Here is a 22,924-nt window from a genome sequence, read left to right as displayed (position 1 = left end):
CATTCCACCAGCCAAATGTTCTGCGACCACCCGCCAATGTGAATGGTAAACTAGACATTCTACCAGCCAAATGCTCTGCGACCACCTGCCAATGTGGCTGGTAAACATAGACATTCTACCAGCCAAATGCTCTGTGACCACCTGCCAACGTGGCTGGTAAACTAGAGATTCTACCAGCCAAATGCTCTGTGACCACCCGCCAATGTGAATGGTAAACTAGAGATTCTAACAGCCAAATTATCTGTGACCACCCGCCAATGTGAATGGTAAACTAGAGATTCTACCAGCCAAATGCTCTGTGACCACCCGCCAACGTGGCTGGTAAACTAGAGATTCTACCAGCCAAATGCTCTGTGACCACCCGCCAATGTGAATGGTAAACTAGAGATTCTACCAGCCAAATGCTCTGTGACCACCCGCCAATGTGAATGGTAAACTAGAGATTCTACCAGCCAAATGCTCTGTGACCACCCGTCAACGTGGCTGGTAAACTAGAGATTCTACCAGCCAAATGCTCTGTGACCACCCGCCAATGTGAATGGTAAACTAGAGATTCTACCAGCCAAATGCTCTGTGACCACCCGCCAATGTGAATGGTAAACTAGAGATTCTACCAGCCAAATACTCTGTGACCACCCGCCAATGTGAATGGTAAACTAGAGATTCTACCAGCCAAATGCTCTGTGACCACCCGTCAACGTGGCTGGTAAACATAGACATTCCACCAGCCAAATGTTCTGCGACCACCCGCCAATGTGAATGGTAAACTAGAGATTCTACCAGCAAAATGCTCTGTGACCACCCGCCAATGTGAATGGTAAACTAGAGATTCTACCAGCCAAATGCTCTGTGACCACCCGTCAACGTGGCTGGTAAACATAGACATTCCACCAGCCAAATGTTCTGCGACCACCCGCCAATGTGAATGGTAAACTAGACATTCTACCAGCCAAATGCTCTGCGACCACCTGCCAATGTGGCTGGTAAACATAGACATTCTACCAGCCAAATGCTCTGTGACCACCTGCCAACGTGGCTGGTAAACTAGAGATTCTACCAGCCAAATGCTCTGTGACCACCCGCCAATGTGAATGGTAAACTAGAGATTCTAACAGCCAAATTATCTGTGACCACCCGCCAATGTGAATGGTAAACTAGAGATTCTACCAGCCAAATGCTCTGTGACCACCCGCCAACGTGGCTGGTAAACTAGAGATTCTACCAGCCAAATGCTCTGTGACCACCTGCCAACATGGCTGGTAAACTAGAGATTCTACCAGCCTAATGCTCTGTGACCACCCGCCAATGTGAATGGTAAACTAGAGATTCTACCAGCCAAATGCTCTGTGACCACCCGCCAATGTGAATGGTAAACTAGAGATTCTACCAGCCAAATGCTCTGTGACCACCCGCCAATGTGAATGGTAAACTAGAGATTCTACCAGCCAAATGCTCTGTGACCACCCGCCAATGTGAATGGTAAACTAGAGATTCTACCAGCCAAATGCTCTGTGACCACCCGCCAACGTGGCTGGTAAACTAGAGATTCTACCAGCCAAATGCTCTGTGACCACCTGCCAACGTGGCTGGTAAACTAGAGATTCTACCAGCCTAATGCTCTGTGACCACCTGCCAACGTGGCTGGTAAACTAGAGATTCTACCAGCCTAATGCTCTGTGACCACCCGCCAATGTGAATGGTAAACTAGAGATTCTACCAGCCAAATGCTCTGTGACCACCCGTCAACGTGGCTGGTAAACTAGAGATTCTACCAGCCAAATGCTCTGTGACCACCCGCCAATGTGAATGGTAAACTAGAGATTCTACCAGCAAAATGCTCTGTGACCACCCGTCAACGTGGCTGGTAAACTAGAGATTCTACCAGCCAAATGCTCTGTGACCACCCGCCAATGTGAATGGTAAACTAGAGATTCTACCAGCAAAATGCTCTGTGACCACCCGCCAATGTGAATGGTAAACTAGAGATTCTACCAGCCAAATGCTCTGTGACCACCCGTCAACGTGGCTGGTAAACATAGACATTCCACCAGCCAAATGTTCTGCGACCACCCGCCAATGTGAATGGTAAACTAGACATTCTACCAGCCAAATGCTCTGCGACCACCTGCCAATGTGGCTGGTAAACATAGACATTCTACCAGCCAAATGCTCTGTGACCACCTGCCAACGTGGCTGGTAAACTAGAGATTCTACCAGCCAAATGCTCTGTGACCACCCGCCAATGTGAATGGTAAACTAGAGATTCTACCAGCCAAATGCTCTGTGACCACCCGCCAATGTGAATGGTAAACTAGAGATTCTAACAGCCAAATGATCTGTGACCACCCGCCAATGTGAATGGTAAACTAGAGATTCTACCAGCCAAATGCTCTGTGACCACCCGCCAACGTGGCTGGTAAACTAGAGATTCTACCAGCCAAATGCTCTGTGACCACCTGCCAACATGGCTGGTAAACTAGAGATTCTACCAGCCTAATGCTCTGTGACCACCCGCCAATGTGAATGGTAAACTAGAGATTCTACCAGCCAAATGCTCTGTGACCACCCGCCAATGTGAATGGTAAACTAGAGATTCTACCAGCCAAATGCTCTGTGACCACCCGTCAACGTGGCTGGTAAACTAGAGATTCTACCAGCCAAATGCTCTGTGACCACCCGCCAATGTGAATGGTAAACTAGAGATTCTACCAGCAAAATGCTCTGTGACCACCCGCCAATGTGAATGGTAAACTAGAGATTCTACCAGCCAAATGCTCTGTGACCACCCGTCAACGTGGCTGGTAAACATAGACATTCCACCAGCCAAATGTTCTGCGACCACCCGCCAATGTGAATGGTAAACTAGACATTCTACCAGCCAAATGCTCTGCGACCACCTGCCAATGTGGCTGGTAAACATAGACATTCTACCAGCCAAATGCTCTGTGACCACCTGCCAACGTGGCTGGTAAACTAGAGATTCTACCAGCCAAATGCTCTGTGACCACCCGCCAATGTGAATGGTAAACTAGAGATTCTAACAGCCAAATTATCTGTGACCACCCGCCAATGTGAATGGTAAACTAGAGATTCTACCAGCCAAATGCTCTGTGACCACCCGCCAACGTGGCTGGTAAACTAGAGATTCTACCAGCCAAATGCTCTGTGACCACCTGCCAACATGGCTGGTAAACTAGAGATTCTACCAGCCTAATGCTCTGTGACCACCCGCCAATGTGAATGGTAAACTAGAGATTCTAACAGCCAAATTATCTGTGACCACCCGCCAATGTGAATGGTAAACTAGAGATTCTACCAGCCAAATGCTCTGTGACCACCCGCCAACGTGGCTGGTAAACTAGAGATTCTACCAGCCAAATGCTCTGTGACCACCTGCCAACATGGCTGGTAAACTAGAGATTCTACCAGCCTAATGCTCTGTGACCACCCGCCAATGTGAATGGTAAACTAGAGATTCTACCAGCCAAATGCTCTGTGACCACCCGCCAATGTGAATGGTAAACTAGAGATTCTACCAGCCAAATGCTCTGTGACCACCCGCCAATGTGAATGGTAAACTAGAGATTCTACCAGCCAAATGCTCTGTGACCACCCGCCAATGTGAATGGTAAACTAGAGATTCTACCAGCCAAATGCTCTGTGACCACCCGCCAATGTGAATGGTAAACTAGAGATTCTACCAGCCAAATGCTCTGTGACCACCCGCCAATGTGAATGCTAAACTAGAGATTCTACCAGCCAAATGCTCTGTGACCACCCGCCAACGTGGCTGGTAAACTAGAGATTCTACCAGCCAAATGCTCTGTGACCACCTGCCAACGTGGCTGGTAAACTAGAGATTCTACCAGCCTAATGCTCTGTGACCACCTGCCAACGTGGCTGGTAAACTAGAGATTCTACCAGCCTAATGCTCTGTGACCTAATGCTCTGTGACCACCCGCCAATGTGAATGGTAAACTAGAGATTCTACCAGCCAAATGCTCTGTGACCACCCGTCAACGTGGCTGGTAAACTAGAGATTCTACCAGCCAAATGCTCTGTGACCACCCGCCAATGTGAATGGTAAACTAGAGATTCTACCAGCAAAATGCTCTGTGACCACCCGTCAACGTGGCTGGTAAACTAGAGATTCTACCAGCCAAATGCTCTGTGACCACCCGCCAATGTGAATGGTAAACTAGAGATTCTACCAGCAAAATGCTCTGTGACCACCCGCCAATGTGAATGGTAAACTAGAGATTCTACCAGCCAAATGCTCTGTGACCACCCGTCAACGTGGCTGGTAAACATAGACATTCCACCAGCCAAATGTTCTGCGACCACCCGCCAATGTGAATGGTAAACTAGAGATTCTACCAGCCAAATGCTCTGTGACCACCCGCCAATGTGAATGGTAAACTAGAGATTCTACCAGCCAAATGCTCTGTGACCACCCGCCAATGTGAATGGTAAACTAGAGATTCTACCAGCCAAATGCTCTGTGACCACCCGCCAATGTGAATGGTAAACTAGAGATTCTACCAGCCAAATGCTCTGTGACCACCCGCCAATGTGAATGCTAAACTAGAGATTCTACCAGCCAAATGCTCTGTGACCACCGGCCAACGTGGCTGGTAAACTAGAGATTCTACCAGCCAAATGCTCTGTGACCACCTGCCAACGTGGCTGGTAAACTAGAGATTCTACCAGCCTAATGCTCTGTGACCACCTGCCAACGTGGCTGGTAAACTAGAGATTCTACCAGCCTAATGCTCTGTGACCACCCGCCAATGTGAATGGTAAACTAGAGATTCTACCAGCCAAATGCTCTGTGACCACCCGTCAACGTGGCTGGTAAACTAGAGATTCTACCAGCCAAATGCTCTGTGACCACCCGCCAATGTGAATGGTAAACTAGAGATTCTACCAGCAAAATGCTCTGTGACCACCCGTCAACGTGGCTGGTAAACTAGAGATTCTACCAGCCAAATGCTCTGTGACCACCCGCCAACGTGAATGGTAAACTAGAGATTCTACCAGCAAAATGCTCTGTGACCACCCGCCAATGTGAATGGTAAACTAGAGATTCTACCAGCCAAATGCTCTGTGACCACCCGTCAACGTGGCTGGTAAACATAGACATTCCACCAGCCAAATGTTCTGCGACCACCCGCCAATGTGAATGGTAAACTAGACATTCTACCAGCCAAATGCTCTGCGACCACCTGCCAATGTGGCTGGTAAACATAGACATTCTACGAGCCAAATGCTCTGTGACCACCTGCCAACGTGGCTGGTAAACTAGAGATTCTACCAGCCAAATGCTCTGTGACCACCCGCCAATGTGAATGGTAAACTAGAGATTCTACCAGCCAAATGCTCTGTGACCACCCGTCAACGTGGCTGGTAAACTAGAGATTCTACCAGCCAAATGCTCTGTGACCACCCGCCAATGTGAATGGTAAACTAGAGATTCTACCAGCAAAATGCTCTGTGACCACCCGTCAACGTGGCTGGTAAACTAGAGATTCTACCAGCCAAATGCTCTGTGACCACCCGCCAATGTGAATGGTAAACTAGAGATTCTACCAGCAAAATGCTCTGTGACCACCCGCCAATGTGAATGGTAAACTAGAGATTCTACCAGCCAAATGCTCTGTGACCACCCGTCAACGTGGCTGGTAAACATAGACATTCCACCAGCCAAATGTTCTGCGACCACCCGCCAATGTGAATGGTAAACTAGACATTCTACCAGCCAAATGCTCTGCGACCACCTGCCAATGTGGCTGGTAAACATAGACATTCTACGAGCCAAATGCTCTGTGACCACCTGCCAACGTGGCTGGTAAACTAGAGATTCTACCAGCCAAATGCTCTGTGACCACCCGCCAATGTGAATGGTAAACTAGAGATTCTACCAGCCAAATGCTCTGTGACCACCCGCCAATGTGAATGGTAAACTAGAGATTCTAACAGCCAAATGATCTGTGACCACCCGCCAATGTGAATGGTAAACTAGAGATTCTACCAGCCAAATGCTCTGTGACCACCCGCCAACGTGGCTGGTAAACTAGAGATTCTACCAGCCAAATGCTCTGTGACCACCTGCCAACATGGCTGGTAAACTAGAGATTCTACCAGCCTAATGCTCTGTGACCACCCGCCAATGTGAATGGTAAACTAGAGATTCTACCAGCCAAATGCTCTGTGACCACCCGCCAATGTGAATGGTAAACTAGAGATTCAACCAGCCAAATGCTCTGTGACCACCCGCCAATGTGAATGGTAAACTAGAGATTCTACCAGCCAAATGCTCTGTGACCACCCGCCAATGTGAATGGTAAACTAGAGATTCTACCAGCCAAATGCTCTGTGACCACCCGCCAATGTGAATGCTAAACTAGAGATTCTACCAGCCAAATGCTCTGTGACCACCCGCCAACGTGGCTGGTAAACTAGAGATTCTACCAGCCAAATGCTCTGTGACCACCTGCCAACGTGGCTGGTAAACTAGAGATTCTACCAGCCTAATGCTCTGTGACCACCCGTCAACGTGGCTGGTAAACTAGAGATTCTACCAGCCAAATGCTCTGTGACCACCCGCCAATGTGAATGGTAAACTAGAGATTCTACCAGCCAAATGCTCTGTGACCACCCGCCAATGTGAATGGTAAACTAGAGATTCTACCAGCCAAATGCTCTGTGACCACCCGCCAACGTGGCTGGTAAACTAGAGATTCTACCAGCCAAATGCTCTGTGACCACCTGCCAACATGGCTGGTAAACTAGAGATTCTACCAGCCTAATGCTCTGTGACCACCCGCCAATGTGAATGGTAAACTAGAGATTCTACCAGCCAAATGCTCTGTGACCACCCGCCAATGTGAATGGTAAACTAGAGATTCTACCAGCCAAATGCTCTGTGACCACCCGCCAATGTGAATGGTAAACTAGAGATTCTACCAGCCAAATGCTCTGTGACCACCCGTCAACGTGGCTGGTAAACTAGAGATTCTACCAGCCAAATGCTCTGTGACCACCTGCCAACATGGCTGGTAAACTAGAGATTCTACCAGCCTAATGCTCTGTGACCACCCGCCAATGTGAATGGTAAACTAGAGATTCTACCAGCCAAATGCTCTGTGACCACCCGTCAACGTGGCTGGTAAACATAGACATTCCACCAGCCAAATGTTCTGCGACCACCCGCCAATGTGAATGGTAAACTAGACATTCTACCAGCCAAATGCTCTGCGACCACCTGCCAATGTGGCTGGTAAACATAGACATTCTACCAGCCAAATGCTCTGTGACCACCTGCCAACGTGGCTGGTAAACTAGAGATTCTACCAGCCAAATGCTCTGTGACCACCCGCCAATGTGAATGGTAAACTAGAGATTCTAACAGCCAAATTATCTGTGACCACCCGCCAATGTGAATGGTAAACTAGAGATTCTACCAGCCAAATGCTCTGTGACCACCCGCCAACGTGGCTGGTAAACTAGAGATTCTACCAGCCAAATGCTCTGTGACCACACCTGCCAACATGGCTGGTAAACTAGAGATTCTACCAGCCTAATGCTCTGTGACCACCCGCCAATGTGAATGGTAAACTAGAGATTCTACCAGCCAAATGCTCTGTGACCACCCGCCAATGTGAATGGTAAACTAGAGATTCTACCAGCCAAATGCTCTGTGACCACCCGCCAATGTGAATGGTAAACTAGAGATTCTACCAGCCAAATGCTCTGTGACCACCCGCCAATGTGAATGGTAAACTAGAGATTCTACCAGCCAAATGCTCTGTGACCACCCGCCAATGTGAATGCTAAACTAGAGATTCTACCAGCCAAATGCTCTGTGACCACCCGCCAACGTGGCTGGTAAACTAGAGATTCTACCAGCCAAATGCTCTGTGACCACCTGCCAACGTGGCTGGTAAACTAGAGATTCTACCAGCCTAATGCTCTGTGACCACCTGCCAACGTGGCTGGTAAACTAGAGATTCTACCAGCCTAATGCTCTGTGACCACCCGCCAATGTGAATGGTAAACTAGAGATTCTACCAGCCAAATGCTCTGTGACCACCTGTCAACGTGGCTGGTAAACTAGAGATTCTACCAGCCAAATGCTCTGTGACCACCCGCCAATGTGAATGGTAAACTAGAGATTCTACCAGCAAAATGCTCTGTGACCACCCGTCAACGTGGCTGGTAAACTAGAGATTCTACCAGCCTAATGCTCTGTGACCACCCGCCAATGTGAATGGTAAACTAGAGATTCTACCAGCCAAATGCTCTGTGACCACCCGCCAATGTGAATGGTAAACTAGAGATTCTACCAGCCAAATGCTCTGTGACCACCTGCCAACATGGCTGGTAAACTAGAGATTCTACCAGCCTAATGCTCTGTGACCACCCGCCAATGTGAATGGTAAACTAGAGATTCTACCAGCCAAATGCTCTGTGACCACCCGCCAATGTGAATGGTAAACTAGAGATTCTACCAGCCAAATGCTCTGTGACCACCCGCCAATGTGAATGGTAAACTAGAGATTCTACCAGCCAAATGCTCTGTGACCACCCGCCAATGTGAATGGTAAACTAGAGATTCTACCAGCCAAATGCTCTGTGACCACCCGCCAATGTGAATGCTAAACTAGAGATTCTACCAGCCAAATGCTCTGTGACCACCCGCCAACGTGGCTGGTAAACTAGAGATTCTACCAGCCAAATGCTCTGTGACCACCTGCCAACGTGGCTGGTAAACTAGAGATTCTACCAGCCTAATGCTCTGTGACCACCCGTCAACGTGGCTGGTAAACTAGAGATTCTACCAGCCAAATGCTCTGTGACCACCCGCCAATGTGAATGGTAAACTAGAGATTCTACCAGCCAAATGCTCTGTGACCACCCGCCAATGTGAATGGTAAACTAGAGATTCTACCAGCCAAATGCTCTGTGACCACCCGCCAACGTGGCTGGTAAACTAGAGATTCTACCAGCCAAATGCTCTGTGACCACCTGCCAACATGGCTGGTAAACTAGAGATTCTACCAGCCTAATGCTCTGTGACCACCCGCCAATGTGAATGGTAAACTAGAGATTCTACCAGCCAAATGCTCTGTGACCACCCGCCAATGTGAATGGTAAACTAGAGATTCTACCAGCCAAATGCTCTGTGACCACCCGCCAATGTGAATGGTAAACTAGAGATTCTACCAGCCAAATGCTCTGTGACCACCCGTCAACGTGGCTGGTAAACTAGAGATTCTACCAGCCAAATGCTCTGTGACCACCCGCCAATGTGAATGGTAAACTAGAGATTCTACCAGCAAAATGCTCTGTGACCACCCGCCAATGTGAATGGTAAACTAGAGATTCTACCAGCCAAATGCTCTGTGACCACCCGTCAACGTGGCTGGTAAACATAGACATTCCACCAGCCAAATGTTCTGCGACCACCCGCCAATGTGAATGGTAAACTAGACATTCTACCAGCCAAATGCTCTGCGACCACCTGCCAATGTGGCTGGTAAACATAGACATTCTACCAGCCAAATGCTCTGTGACCACCTGCCAACGTGGCTGGTAAACTAGAGATTCTACCAGCCAAATGCTCTGTGACCACCCGCCAATGTGAATGGTAAACTAGAGATTCTAACAGCCAAATTATCTGTGACCACCCGCCAATGTGAATGGTAAACTAGAGATTCTACCAGCCAAATGCTCTGTGACCACCCGCCAACGTGGCTGGTAAACTAGAGATTCTACCAGCCAAATGCTCTGTGACCACCTGCCAACATGGCTGGTAAACTAGAGATTCTACCAGCCTAATGCTCTGTGACCACCCGCCAATGTGAATGGTAAACTAGAGATTCTACCAGCCAAATGCTCTGTGACCACCCGCCAATGTGAATGGTAAACTAGAGATTCTACCAGCCAAATGCTCTGTGACCACCCGCCAATGTGAATGGTAAACTAGAGATTCTACCAGCCAAATGCTCTGTGACCACCCGCCAATGTGAATGGTAAACTAGAGATTCTACCAGCCAAATGCTCTGTGACCACCCGCCAATGTGAATGCTAAACTAGAGATTCTACCAGCCAAATGCTCTGTGACCACCCGCCAACGTGGCTGGTAAACTAGAGATTCTACCAGCCAAATGCTCTGTGACCACCTGCCAACGTGGCTGGTAAACTAGAGATTCTACCAGCCTAATGCTCTGTGACCACCTGCCAACGTGGCTGGTAAACTAGAGATTCTACCAGCCTAATGCTCTGTGACCACCCGCCAATGTGAATGGTAAACTAGAGATTCTACCAGCCAAATGCTCTGTGACCACCCGTCAACGTGGCTGGTAAACTAGAGATTCTACCAGCCAAATGCTCTGTGACCACCCGCCAATGTGAATGGTAAACTAGAGATTCTACCAGCAAAATGCTCTGTGACCACCCGTCAACGTGGCTGGTAAACTAGAGATTCTACCAGCCAAATGCTCTGTGACCACCCGCCAATGTGAATGGTAAACTAGAGATTCTACCAGCAAAATGCTCTGTGACCACCCGCCAATGTGAATGGTAAACTAGAGATTCTACCAGCCAAATGCTCTGTGACCACCCGTCAACGTGGCTGGTAAACATAGACATTCCACCAGCCAAATGTTCTGCGACCACCCGCCAATGTGAATGGTAAACTAGACATTCTACCAGCCAAATGCTCTGCGACCACCTGCCAATGTGGCTGGTAAACATAGACATTCTACCAGCCAAATGCTCTGTGACCACCTGCCAACGTGGCTGGTAAACTAGAGATTCTACCAGCCAAATGCTCTGTGACCACCCGCCAATGTGAATGGTAAACTAGAGATTCTACCAGCCAAATGCTCTGTGACCACCCGCCAATGTGAATGGTAAACTAGAGATTCTAACAGCCAAATGATCTGTGACCACCCGCCAATGTGAATGGTAAACTAGAGATTCTACCAGCCAAATGCTCTGTGACCACCCGCCAACGTGGCTGGTAAACTAGAGATTCTACCAGCCAAATGCTCTGTGACCACCTGCCAACATGGCTGGTAAACTAGAGATTCTACCAGCCTAATGCTCTGTGACCACCCGCCAATGTGAATGGTAAACTAGAGATTCTACCAGCCAAATGCTCTGTGACCACCCGCCAATGTGAATGGTAAACTAGAGATTCTACCAGCCAAATGCTCTGTGACCACCCGCCAATGTGAATGGTAAACTAGAGATTCTACCAGCCAAATGCTCTGTGACCACCCGCCAATGTGAATGGTAAACTAGAGATTCTACCAGCCAAATGCTCTGTGACCACCCGCCAATGTGAATGCTAAACTAGAGATTCTACCAGCCAAATGCTCTGTGACCACCCGCCAACGTGGCTGGTAAACTAGAGATTCTACCAGCCAAATGCTCTGTGACCACCTGCCAACGTGGCTGGTAAACTAGAGATTCTACCAGCCTAATGCTCTGTGACCACCTGCCAACGTGGCTGGTAAACTAGAGATTCTACCAGCCTAATGCTCTGTGACCACCCGCCAATGTGAATGGTAAACTAGAGATTCTACCAGCCAAATGCTCTGTGACCACCCGTCAACGTGGCTGGTAAACTAGAGATTCTACCAGCCAAATGCTCTGTGACCACCCGCCAATGTGAATGGTAAACTAGAGATTCTACCAGCAAAATGCTCTGTGACCACCCGTCAACGTGGCTGGTAAACTAGAGATTCTACCAGCCAAATGCTCTGTGACCACCCGCCAATGTGAATGGTAAACTAGAGATTCTACCAGCCAAATGCTCTGTGACCACCCGCCAATGTGAATGGTAAACTAGAGATTCTACCAGCCAAATGCTCTGTGACCACCCGTCAACGTGGCTGGTAAACTAGAGATTCTACCAGCCAAATGCTCTGTGACCACCCGCCAATGTGAATGGTAAACTAGAGATTCTACCAGCCAAATGCTCTGTGACCACCCGCCAATGTGAATGGTAAACTAGAGATTCTACCAGCCAAATGCTCTGTGACCACCCGCCAATGTGAATGGTAAACTAGAGATTCTACCAGCCAAATGCTCTGTGACCACCCGTCAACGTGGCTGGTAAACTAGAGATTCTACCAGCCAAATGCTCTGTGACCACCCGCCAATGTGAATGGTAAACTAGAGATTCTACCAGCAAAATGCTCTGTGACCACCCGCCAATGTGAATGGTAAACTAGAGATTCTACCAGCCAAATGCTCTGTGACCACCCGTCAACGTGGCTGGTAAACTAGAGATTCTACCAGCCAAATGCTCTGTGCCCACCCGCCAATGTGAATGGTAAACTAGAGATTCTACCAGCCAAATGCTCTGTGACCACCCGCCAACGTGGCTGGTAAACTAGAGATTCTACCAGCCAAATGCTCTGTGACCACCTGCCAACGTGGCTGGTAAACTAGAGATTCTACCAGCCTAATGCTCTGTGACCACCCGCCAATGTGAATGGTAAACTAGAGATTCTACCAGCCAAATGCTCTGTGACCACCCGCCAATGTGAATGGTAAACTAGAGATTCTACCAGCCAAATGCTCTGTGACCACCCGCCAATGTGAATGGTAAACTAGAGATTCTACCAGCCTAATGCTCTGTGACCACCCGCCAATGTGAATGGTAAACTAGAGATTCTACCAGCCAAATGCTCTGTGACCACCCGCCAATGTGAATGGTAAACTAGAGATTCTACCAGCCAAATGTTCTGCGACCACCCGCCAATGTGAATTGTAAACATAGACATTCTACCAGCCAAATGCTCTGCGACCACCTGCCAATGTGGCTGGTAAACATAGACATTCTACCAGCCAAATGCTCTGTGACCACCTGCCAATGTGGCTGGTAAACATAGACATTCTACCAGCCAAATGCTCTGTGACCACCTGCCAATGTGGCTGGTAAACATAGACATTCTACCAGCCAAATGCTCTGTGACCAACTGCCAATGTGGCTGGTAAACATAGACATTCTACCAGCCAAATGCTCTGTGACCAACTGCCAATGTGGCTTGTAAACATAGACATTCTACCAGCCAAATGCTCTGTGACCAACTGCCAATGTGGCTTGTAAACATAGACATTCTACCAGCCAAATGCTCTGTGACCAACTGCCAATGTGGCTTGTAAACATAGACATTCTACCAGCCAAATGCTCTGTGACCACCTGCCAATGTGGCTTGTAAACATAGACATTCTACCAGCCAATGCCAAAATCTAGCAGCATTTGGCTGGTGGCTGATGTTAATTTCCCACCCTGGTCCTTACCCTGAATCATAACTTTAAATTCTACCCTTACCCTAACCCTTAACTTAACCATAACCCTTACCTAACCCTAACCATAACCATAATCTTCACCTTCACCTTAACCCTTACCTAACCCTAACCTTAATCTTTACCTTAAACCATTTTAAAATGTCAACTTCAATGTGGTTGGGACTTTCCAAGGATCTAATGCAGCCTGCCCTGTTGCTGCCAAGTCTGTGGATGAAGTGTGAAATGTGAACTGGGCCTGGTACGTCTTACTGGAGAAGCAGGAGCTGGTAGCTCTCCCACCCACAGAGGTCTCTATTAAACAGGTTCATGGAAAACAGGGCTTCTACAATGAATGTCATAGTGTCGGCATCACAAATCTCTTCCGCTCAACCTATGGCCCTTTAAACATAGAGAAACTCTGTGTGTGTACAGTGTGGGTTTGTCAAGGATTGAGTTAGACTAAATCATACTGATTGGTGGCTGCTGTAAGAAGCCTGATGGATTGGTGGCTGGTGTAGAAAACCTGATGGATTGGTTGGTGGCTGGTGTAAGAAACCTGATGGATTGGTTGGTGGCTGGTGTAAGAAACCTGATGGATTGGTTGGTGGCTGGTGTAAGAAACCTGATGGATTGGTGGCTGGTGTTAGAAACCTGATGGATTGGTGGCTGGTGTTAGAAACCTGATGGATTGGTGGCTGGTGTTAGAAACCTGATGGATTGGTGGCTGGTGTTAGAAACCTGATGGATTGGTGGCTGGTGTAAGAAACCTGATGGATTGGTGGCTGGTGTAAGAAACCTGATGGATTGGTGGCTGGTGTAAGAAACCTGATGAATTGGTGGCTGGTGTAAGAAACCTGATGGATTGGTTGGTGGTGTAAAAAACCTGATGGATTGGTTGGTGGCTGGTGTAAGAAACCTGATGGATTGGTTGGTGGCTGGTGTAAGAAACCTGATGGATTGGTTGGTGGCTGGTGTAAGAAACCTGATGGATTGGTTGGTGGCTGGTGTAAGAAACCTGATGAATTGGTGGCTGGTGTAAGAAACCTGATGGATTGGTTGGTGGCTGGTGTAAGAAACCTGATGGATTGGTGGCTGGTGTAAGAAACCTGATGGATTGGTGGGTGGCTGGTGTAAGAAACCTGATGGATTGGTGGCTGGTGTTAGAAACCTGATGGATTGGTTGGTGGTGTAAAAAACCTGATGGATTGGTTGGTGGCTGGTGTAAGAAACCTGATGGATTGGTTGGTGGATGGTGTAAGAAACCTGATGGATTGGTTGGTGGCTGGTATAAGAAACCTGATGGATTGGTTGGTGGCTGGTGTAAGAAACCTGATGGATTGGTGGCTGGTGTTAGAAACCTGATGGATTGGTTGGTGGCTGGTGTAAGAAACCTGATGGATTGGTGGCTGGTGTAAGAAACCTGATGGATTGGTTGGTGGCTGGTGTAAGAAACCTGATGGATTGGTGGCTGGTGTTAGAAACCTGATGGATTGGTTGGTGGCTGGTGTAAGAAACCTGATGGATTGGTGGCTGGTGTAAGAAACCTGATGGATTGGTTGGTGGCTGGTGTAAGAAACCTGATGGATTGGTGGCTGGTGTAAGAAACCTGATGGATTGGTTGGTGGTGTAAAAAACCTGATGGATTGGTTGGTGGCTGGTGTTAGAAACCTGATGGATTGGTTGGTGGCTGGTGTAAGAAACCGGATGGATTGGTGGCTGGTGTTAGAAACCTGATGGATTGGTTGGTGGCTGGTGTAAGAAACCTGATGGATTGGTTGGTGGCTGGTGTAAGAAACCTGATGGATTGGTGGCTGGTGTAAGAAACCTGATGGATTGGTTGGTGGTGTAAAAAACCTGATGGATTGGTTGGTGGCTGGTGTAAGAAACCTAATGGATTGGTTGGTGGCTGGTGTAAAAAACCTGATGGATTGGTTGGTGGCTGGTGTAAGAAACCTGATGGATTGGTGGCTGGTGTTAGAAGAGTATCCTATTGTCACGCTAGGACAACAGCTCCCCAATGCTAATATATGCATAACAAGACAGCTGAGAAGACCACCCTTAGTTCTAGAATGTTCTAAGTGAGACAAAGTACTCTACTACAGTACGCCTCTCTTCAAAACCGATCATTTACTAAAAGACACATGCAGTATATTCACGAGCCATATAGACCGGTAGTCTGACAGTAGATTGTAAATGCCAAGGGGATATTTTGTGTGCCTTCTAAATGGCACCTCATTCCCTATACGGTGCACTACTTTGGACCACGGCCTATAGGGCTCTGGTCAAAAGCAGTGCACCAAATACAGAATAGGGTGCCATTTGGGTCAGGTTATGTGGGGTCCGGTGGGGTCATCGTACCTTGGCCGAACCCACAGGGTGAATCCTGTCAGCGGATAGGCTCTGGGGTAAAGAAGAGGGTTCTAGGTAGTGGTGGGCGGGGTTCTTGGCAGTGGGGGACTTCTTGACCACTACATCTACGTAGGTCACGGGGAAGATGCCCTGCTTGTTGCTCCCTGGGATCTTCCCTTCATACCAGTTCTGGTCTACCTGGCTCAGCAGAATCACCCTCTCACCCTGTCAGACGCGCGCGCGCACACCACACACACACCACACACACACACACACACACACACACACACACACACACACACACACACACACACACACACACACACACACACACACACACACACACACACACACACACACAGGTAGAAGTCAGTTTAATTGTAGACACTGAGGGGATGAGAACTATATACAGTCAGACAATTTGAGAGTCAAAGTTATGCAGTGACAGCGGAGAGGCTCTTGCCTTTCTCAGTGAGAGCTCCACGTTGGTGTCAGCATTAAAGTTGTAGCGAGCCACTGCTTCACCAATCTCTCTGACCTGGGCTGGCGGGGGAGGTCTGGCTGGCTGCTGCTTCTTAGAGACAGGGATTTTCTAAAGAATAAAGAGGGAGAGATAGGCTGTGGGTTCAGGATAGGGGACAAATATGAACTCAAAGTGATTCAATACTGTGCATTGAAAACCCACATTGAGACAGCAAGAAGAGGAGAGAGAAAAATAGGAGAGGAGAGGAGAGAGGAAGAGAGGAGAGATGAGAGGAGAGATGTAAGAATAAGAGGAAGGGAGGAGAGATGATAGGAAGAGAGGAGAGATGAGAGAGAGGAGAGTAGAGAGCAGACACTAACCTCCACATAGGAGATGGGGAAGATCCCCAGCAGTCCACGGTGCTCTCCTTCATACCAGTTGTTGTCAATTTGCCTGATGATGTACACCGTCTCCCCCTTCCTGAATGTCAGCTCCCTGCACAACACATGGACCATTAGCGTCATGGCTGAGGGATGCGTCATTGTTGTCTTCATCTGAAATACTAGCAAACATTGGGTTTGATCTGTACTTACTTCACTGTCTGTGCCTTGAAGTCATATACAGCTCTGGCTGGCTGTTTCCATTGAGGGCATGGAAAGAAACAATCAATCATCCCTCTACTGGTGTTCAGTACAAGTGTCAAATATACATCGGAGGCCAAATACAATTGTTTACCTCTCTGACTTCAGGGGTTGGTATCCTGATCTGGGGGGTGTGGCGGCCCCCATCAGCGTAAGAGTGGCCCCTGGTGGGGTCCTGGTCTGTGAGAAAGGGAGAGAAGGCCACAGTGAGGAACAGAGAGGAACAGTCCATACAGACACTTAACATGCAAGGGAGGAGTCGATGGCGAGGGTATGAGAGGAACAAAAAGAGGTATTTTAGCTAAATAATGTGATGAATCAAAATAAAACTACAGAAAAAATCTAAACCCTTATCTAACCTAGTGTATGGTATGGGAAACAGACTCAACTTCACCACTCCCCACTGTAGAAAGGTATCTGTACTGTCCTGGATTCCCTACAGCTCGCTTTAAGGCACGTAGACCAGATGTAGGAAATAGGGTGCCATACAGCTGTATCCAGTTATATTTTCAGTAGCGAGCCCGTCTCTCTCTATGACTCCAAACAAGAACATTTATATCCAGCAGGAACAAACACCCTGGATGGAAATGTACATTTTAGTGATTTAGCAGACACTCTTATCCAGAGCGATTTACACCGAGTGACAAAACATTAGGAACACCTGCTCTTTCCATTACATAGACTGACCAGGTGAATCCAGGTGAAAGCTATGATTGTGTATGTGTGGCATACAGAGGGTGAATGGGAAAGACAAAATATTGAAGTGCCTTTGAATGGGGCATGGTAGTAGGTGCCAGGCGGACCGGTTTGTGTCAAGAACTGCAATGCTGCTGGGTTTTCACGCTCAACAGTCCCGTGTGTATCAAGAATGGTCAACCTCCCAAAGGATATCCAGCCAACTTGACACAACTGTGGGAAACATTGGAGTCAACAAGGGCCAGCCTCTCTGTGGAACGCTTTCGACACCTTGTAGAGTCCATGCCCTGATGAATTGAGGCAGTTCTGAGGGCAAAAGGGGGGGGGGGGGGGGTTGCAACTCAACATTAGGAAGGTGTTCCTGTTTTGTACACTCAGTCCATAGGAGCAATTGGGGTTAAGTGTCTTGCTCAAGGGCACATCAACATATTTTTTTACCTATTCGGCTCAGGGATTCGAACCCGCAACCTTTCAGTTACAGGCCCAAATCTCTTAACTGCTAGGCCACCTGCCACCCACTAGTATTTATACTGCAGGTCAGCACTGGGTGCTGATGTGGTCTTAGTGGGGACTGCTGCCAGAAAACCTCTCTTTGCTTGGGATAGTATGTCAAGTAACAGGGGCCTGCATACTCTGGTCAATGGTCCAGTAACTGGAGTTTCAATCGTCAGCTACTAGATATTTCTCCCACCAGTAGGAAAAGACACACTATGTGCTGTGCCAAAACCACAGACAGGATACAGACATAAGTATCAGGCTATGAAGCAGACAGGTTGACATACCCATTTCTCCTCTGAGGAAAAACACATTTATAGGAGAGGAGTATCTGTCTCTGTCTCTCCACATGCCAACATCCCACAGAAGCCTTTTTAGACTGCCCACCTCAGCTGCTCTCCAGTCATATGCCCCCTGCTATGTCTATTAACAGAAGCTTTTAGACGAGACACACACACGGCTGCATCTCTATAGAGTAGCAGGGAGACACAGGTCCTGTGGTGAGCTTCATGTTGACTGAGCTGTGGACAAAGACTCAACAACACGAATGCCTTATAAACATTTCTTTTCACACATTGTATCGCCTGTGCCGACTGGTAAGGCATTCCAGATTCGAAATTAGCCTTTGGTGACGGGAAAGGTTTATCAGAAATAAGTCAACCAGAGGGCTGGTAAATATGTTTTTGGTGTATGGGGGTGTCGCCCTCAGCGATGGGAGACCAGTGTACACGTCTCAGGGAGTGAAGAGGCTAACTTCCAATGATAACACAAAAACATATAAATAAATATAAAAATAGACTAATGTTGGGGAGAAAAAATATCCAACATCATACGAGAAAATATGAATAACCTGCAATAATGAATGCAACAGAGTTAGGGGGGGTGACTTGATGAATACAACAGAGTTAGGAGGGGTGACTTGATGAATACAACAGGGTTAGGGGGTGACTTGATGAATACAACAGAGTTGGGGGGGGTGACTTGATCAATACAACAGAGTTAGGGGGTGACTTGATGAATACAACAGAGTTAGGGGTGACTTGATGAATACAACAGTGTTAGGAGGGGTGATTTGATGAATACAACAGAGTTAGGGGGTGACTTGATGAATACAACAGAGTTAGGGGGAGTGACTTGATCAATACAACAGAGTTAGGGGTGACTTGATCAATACAACAGAGTTAGGAGGGTGAGTTGATGAATACAACAGAGTTAGGGGGTGACTTGATGAATACAACAGAGTTAGGGGGTGACTTGATCAATACAACAGAGTTAGGGGTGACTTGATGAATACAACAGAGTTAGGGGGTGACTTGATCAATACAACAGTGTTAGGGGGATGACTTGATGAATACAACAGAGTTAGGGGGTGACTTGATCAATACAACAGAGTTAGGGGGTGACTTGATGAATACAACAGAGTTAGGGGGATGACTTGATCAATACAACAGAGTTAGGGGAGTGACTTGATCAATACAACAGAGTTAGGGGGTGACTTGATGAATACAACAGAGTTAGGGGGTGACTTGATCAATACAACAGAGTTAGGGGGTGACTTGGTGAATACAACAGAGTTAGGGGGTGACTTGATCAATACAACAGTGTTAGGGGGATGACTTGATGAATACAACAGAGTTAGGAGGGGTGACTTGATCAATACAACAGAGTTAGGGGGGTGGCTTGATCAATACAACAGAGTTAAGGGGGGTGACTTGATGAATACAACAGAGTTAGGAGGGGTGGCTTGATCAATACAACAGATTTAGGAGGGGGTGGCTTGATCAAACAGAGTTACTTGATGAATACAGAGTTAGGAGGGGTGGCTTGATCAATACAACAGAGTTAGGAGGGGGGTGGCTTGATCAATACAACAGAGTTAGGGGTGACTTGATCAATACAACAGAGTTAGGGGGGTGACAACAGAGTTAGATGAATACAACAGGGTTAGGAGGGGGTGGCTTGATCAATACAACAGAGTTAGGGGGTGACTTGATGAATACAACAGAGTTAGGGGGTGACTTGATGAATACAACAGAGTTAAGGGGTGACTTGATCAACACAACAGAGTTAGGGGGTGACTTGATCAACACAATAGAGTTAGGGGGTGACTTGATGAATACAACAGAGTTAGGGGGTGACTTGATGAATACAACAGAGTTAGGGGGTGACTTGATGAATACAACAGAGTTAGGAGGGTGACTTGATGAATACAACAGAGTTAGGGGGTGACTTGATGAATACAACAGAGTTAGGGGGTGACTTGATGAATACAACAGAGTTAGGGGGTGACTTGATCAATACGACAGAGTTAGGGGGTGACTTGATGAATACAACAGAGTTAGGGGGTGACTTGATGAATACAACAGAGTTAGGGGGTGACTTGATGAATACAACAGAGTTAGGAGGGTGACTTGATGAATACAACAGAGTTAGGGGGTGACTTGATCAATATAACAGAGTTAGGGGGGTGACTTGATGAATACAACAGAGTTAGGGGTGACTTAATCAATACAACAGAGTTAGGAGGGGGTGACTTGATCAATAAAACAGTGTTAGGAGGGGTGACTTGATGAATACAACAGAGTTAGGAGGGTGACTTGATGAATACAACAGAGTTAGGGGGTGACTTGATGAATACAACAGAGTTAGGAGGGGGTGGCTTGATGAATACAACAGAGTTAGGAGGGGTGGCTTGATCAATACAACAGAGTTAGGGGGTGACTTGATCAATATAACAGAGTTAGGGGGTGACTTGATCAATACAACAAAGTTAGGGGGTGACTTGATCAATACAACAGAGTTAGGAGGGTGACTTGATGAATACAACAAAGTTAGGGGTGACTTGATCAATACAACAGAGTTAGGAGGGGTGACTTGATGAATACAACAGAGTTAGGGGGTGACTTGATGAATACAACAGAGTTAGGGGGTGACTTGATGAATACAACAGAGTTAGGAGGGTGACTTGATGAATACAACAGAGTTAGGGGGTGACTTGATCAATATAACAGAGTTAGGGGTGACTTGATGAATACAACAGAGTTAGGGGGTGACTTAATCAATACAACAGAGTTAGGAGGGGGTGACTTGATCAATACAACAGAGTTAGGAGGGGTGACTTGATGAATACAACAGAGTTAGGAGGGTGACTTGATGAATACAACAGAGTTAGGGGGTGACTTGATGAATACAACAGAGTTAGGAGGGTGGCTTGATGAATAGAACAGAGTTAGGAGGGGTGGCTTGATCAATACAACATAGTTAGGAGGGTGACTTGATGAATACAACAGAGTTAGGAGGGGGTGGCTTGATCAATACAACAGAGTTAGGGGGTGACTTGATCAATATAACAGAGTTAGGGGGTGACTTGATCAATACAACAAAGTTAGGGGGGTGACTTGATCAATACAACAGTTAGGAGGGGTGACTTGATGAATACAACAAAGTTAGGGGGGTGACTTGATCAATACAACAGAGTTAGGAGGGGTGACTTGATGAATACAACAGAGTTAGGGGTGACTTGATGAATACAACAGAGTTAGGGGGTGTCTTGATGAATACAACAGAGTTAGGGGGTGACTTGATGAATACAACAGAGTTAGGAGGGTGACTTGATGAATACAACAGAGTTAGGGGGTGACTTGATCAATACAACAAAGTTAGAGGGGTGACTTGATCAATACAACAGAGTTAGGAGGGGTGACTTGATGAATACAACAAAGTTAGGGGGTGACTTGATCAATACAACAGAGTTAGGAGGGGTGGCTTGATCAATACAACAGAGTTCGGGGTGACTTGATCAATATAACAGAGTTAGGGGGTGACTTGATCAATACAACAAAGTTAGGGGGTGACTTGATCAATACAACAGTTAGGAGGGGTGACTTGATGAATACAACAAAGTTAGGGGTGACTTGATCAATACAACAGAGTTAGGAGGGTGACTTGATGAATACAACAGAGTTAGGGGGGTGACTTGATGAATACAACAGAGTTAGGGGGGTGACTTGATGAATACAACAGAGTTAGGAGGGTGACTTGATGAATACAACAGAGTTAGGGGGGTGTCTTGATGAATACAACAGAGTTAGGGGGGTGACTTGATGAATACAACAGAGTTAGGAGGGTGACTTGATGAATACAACTGAGTTAGGGGGTGACTTGATGAATACAACAGAGTTAGGGGTGACTTAATCAATACAACAGAGTTAGGAGGGGGTGACTTGATCAATAAAACAGAGTTAGGAGGGGTGACTTGATGAATACAACAGAGTTAGGAGGGTGACTTGATGAATACAACAGAGTTAGGGGGTGACTTGATGAATACAACAGAGTTAGGAGGGGTGGCTTGATGAATACAAGAGAGTTAGGAGGGGGTGGCTTGATCAATACAACAGAGTTAGGGGGTGACTTGATGAATACAACAGAGTTAGGGGGTGACTTGATGAATACAACAGAGTTAGGGGGTGACTTGATGAATACAACAGAGTTAGGGGGTGACTTGATGAATACAACAGAGTTAGGGGTGACTTGATCAATACAACAAAGTTAGGGGGTGACTTGATCAATACAACAGAGTTAGGAGGGGTGACTTGATGAATACAACAGAGTTAGGGGGTGACTTGATGAATACAACAGAGTTAGGGGGTGAATTGATGAATACAACAGAGTTAGGGGGTGAATTGATGAATACAACAGAGTTAGGGGGTGACTTGATCAATACAACATAGTTAGGAGGGGCTGACTTGATGAATACAACAGAGTTAGGAGGGGTGACTTGATGAATACAACTGGGTTATGGGGGTGACTTGATGAATACAACAGAGTTAGGGGGTGACTTGATCAATACAACAGAGTTAGGGGGTGACTTGATGAATACAACAGAGTTAGGGGTGACTTGATGAATACAACAGAGTTAGGGGTGACTTGATGAATACAACAGAGTTAGGGGGTGACTTGATGAATACAACAG

At 47.1% G+C, this 22,924-nt stretch overlaps 1 protein-coding gene across 8 annotated transcripts in view; it reads right to left on the bottom strand.

Annotated features, from left to right (window-relative positions):
- sorbs2b (sorbin and SH3 domain containing 2b) overlaps nt 1-22,924 on the bottom strand; it is a 126,778-nt gene that overhangs the window by 46,103 nt on the left and 57,751 nt on the right. For all 8 annotated transcript variants that reach the window (XM_065018472.1, XM_065018471.1, XM_065018474.1 and 5 more), the window contains 5 exons: nt 16,856-16,941; nt 16,714-16,754; nt 16,501-16,615; nt 16,121-16,249; nt 15,667-15,882 (listed from right to left, as the gene is read on the bottom strand). In XM_065018472.1, coding sequence (XP_064874544.1) covers nt 15,667-15,882; nt 16,121-16,249; nt 16,501-16,615; nt 16,714-16,754; nt 16,856-16,941 — 587 coding nt within the window. The remainder of the gene's footprint in view (nt 1-15,666; nt 15,883-16,120; nt 16,250-16,500; nt 16,616-16,713; nt 16,755-16,855; nt 16,942-22,924) is intronic.

Source organism: Oncorhynchus nerka, linkage group LG5 (genome assembly GCF_034236695.1).
Source record: "Oncorhynchus nerka isolate Pitt River linkage group LG5, Oner_Uvic_2.0, whole genome shotgun sequence".
Classification (NCBI taxonomy): Eukaryota; Metazoa; Chordata; class Actinopteri; order Salmoniformes; family Salmonidae; genus Oncorhynchus; species Oncorhynchus nerka.
This window is presented reverse-complemented; position numbering and strand designations above follow the sequence as displayed.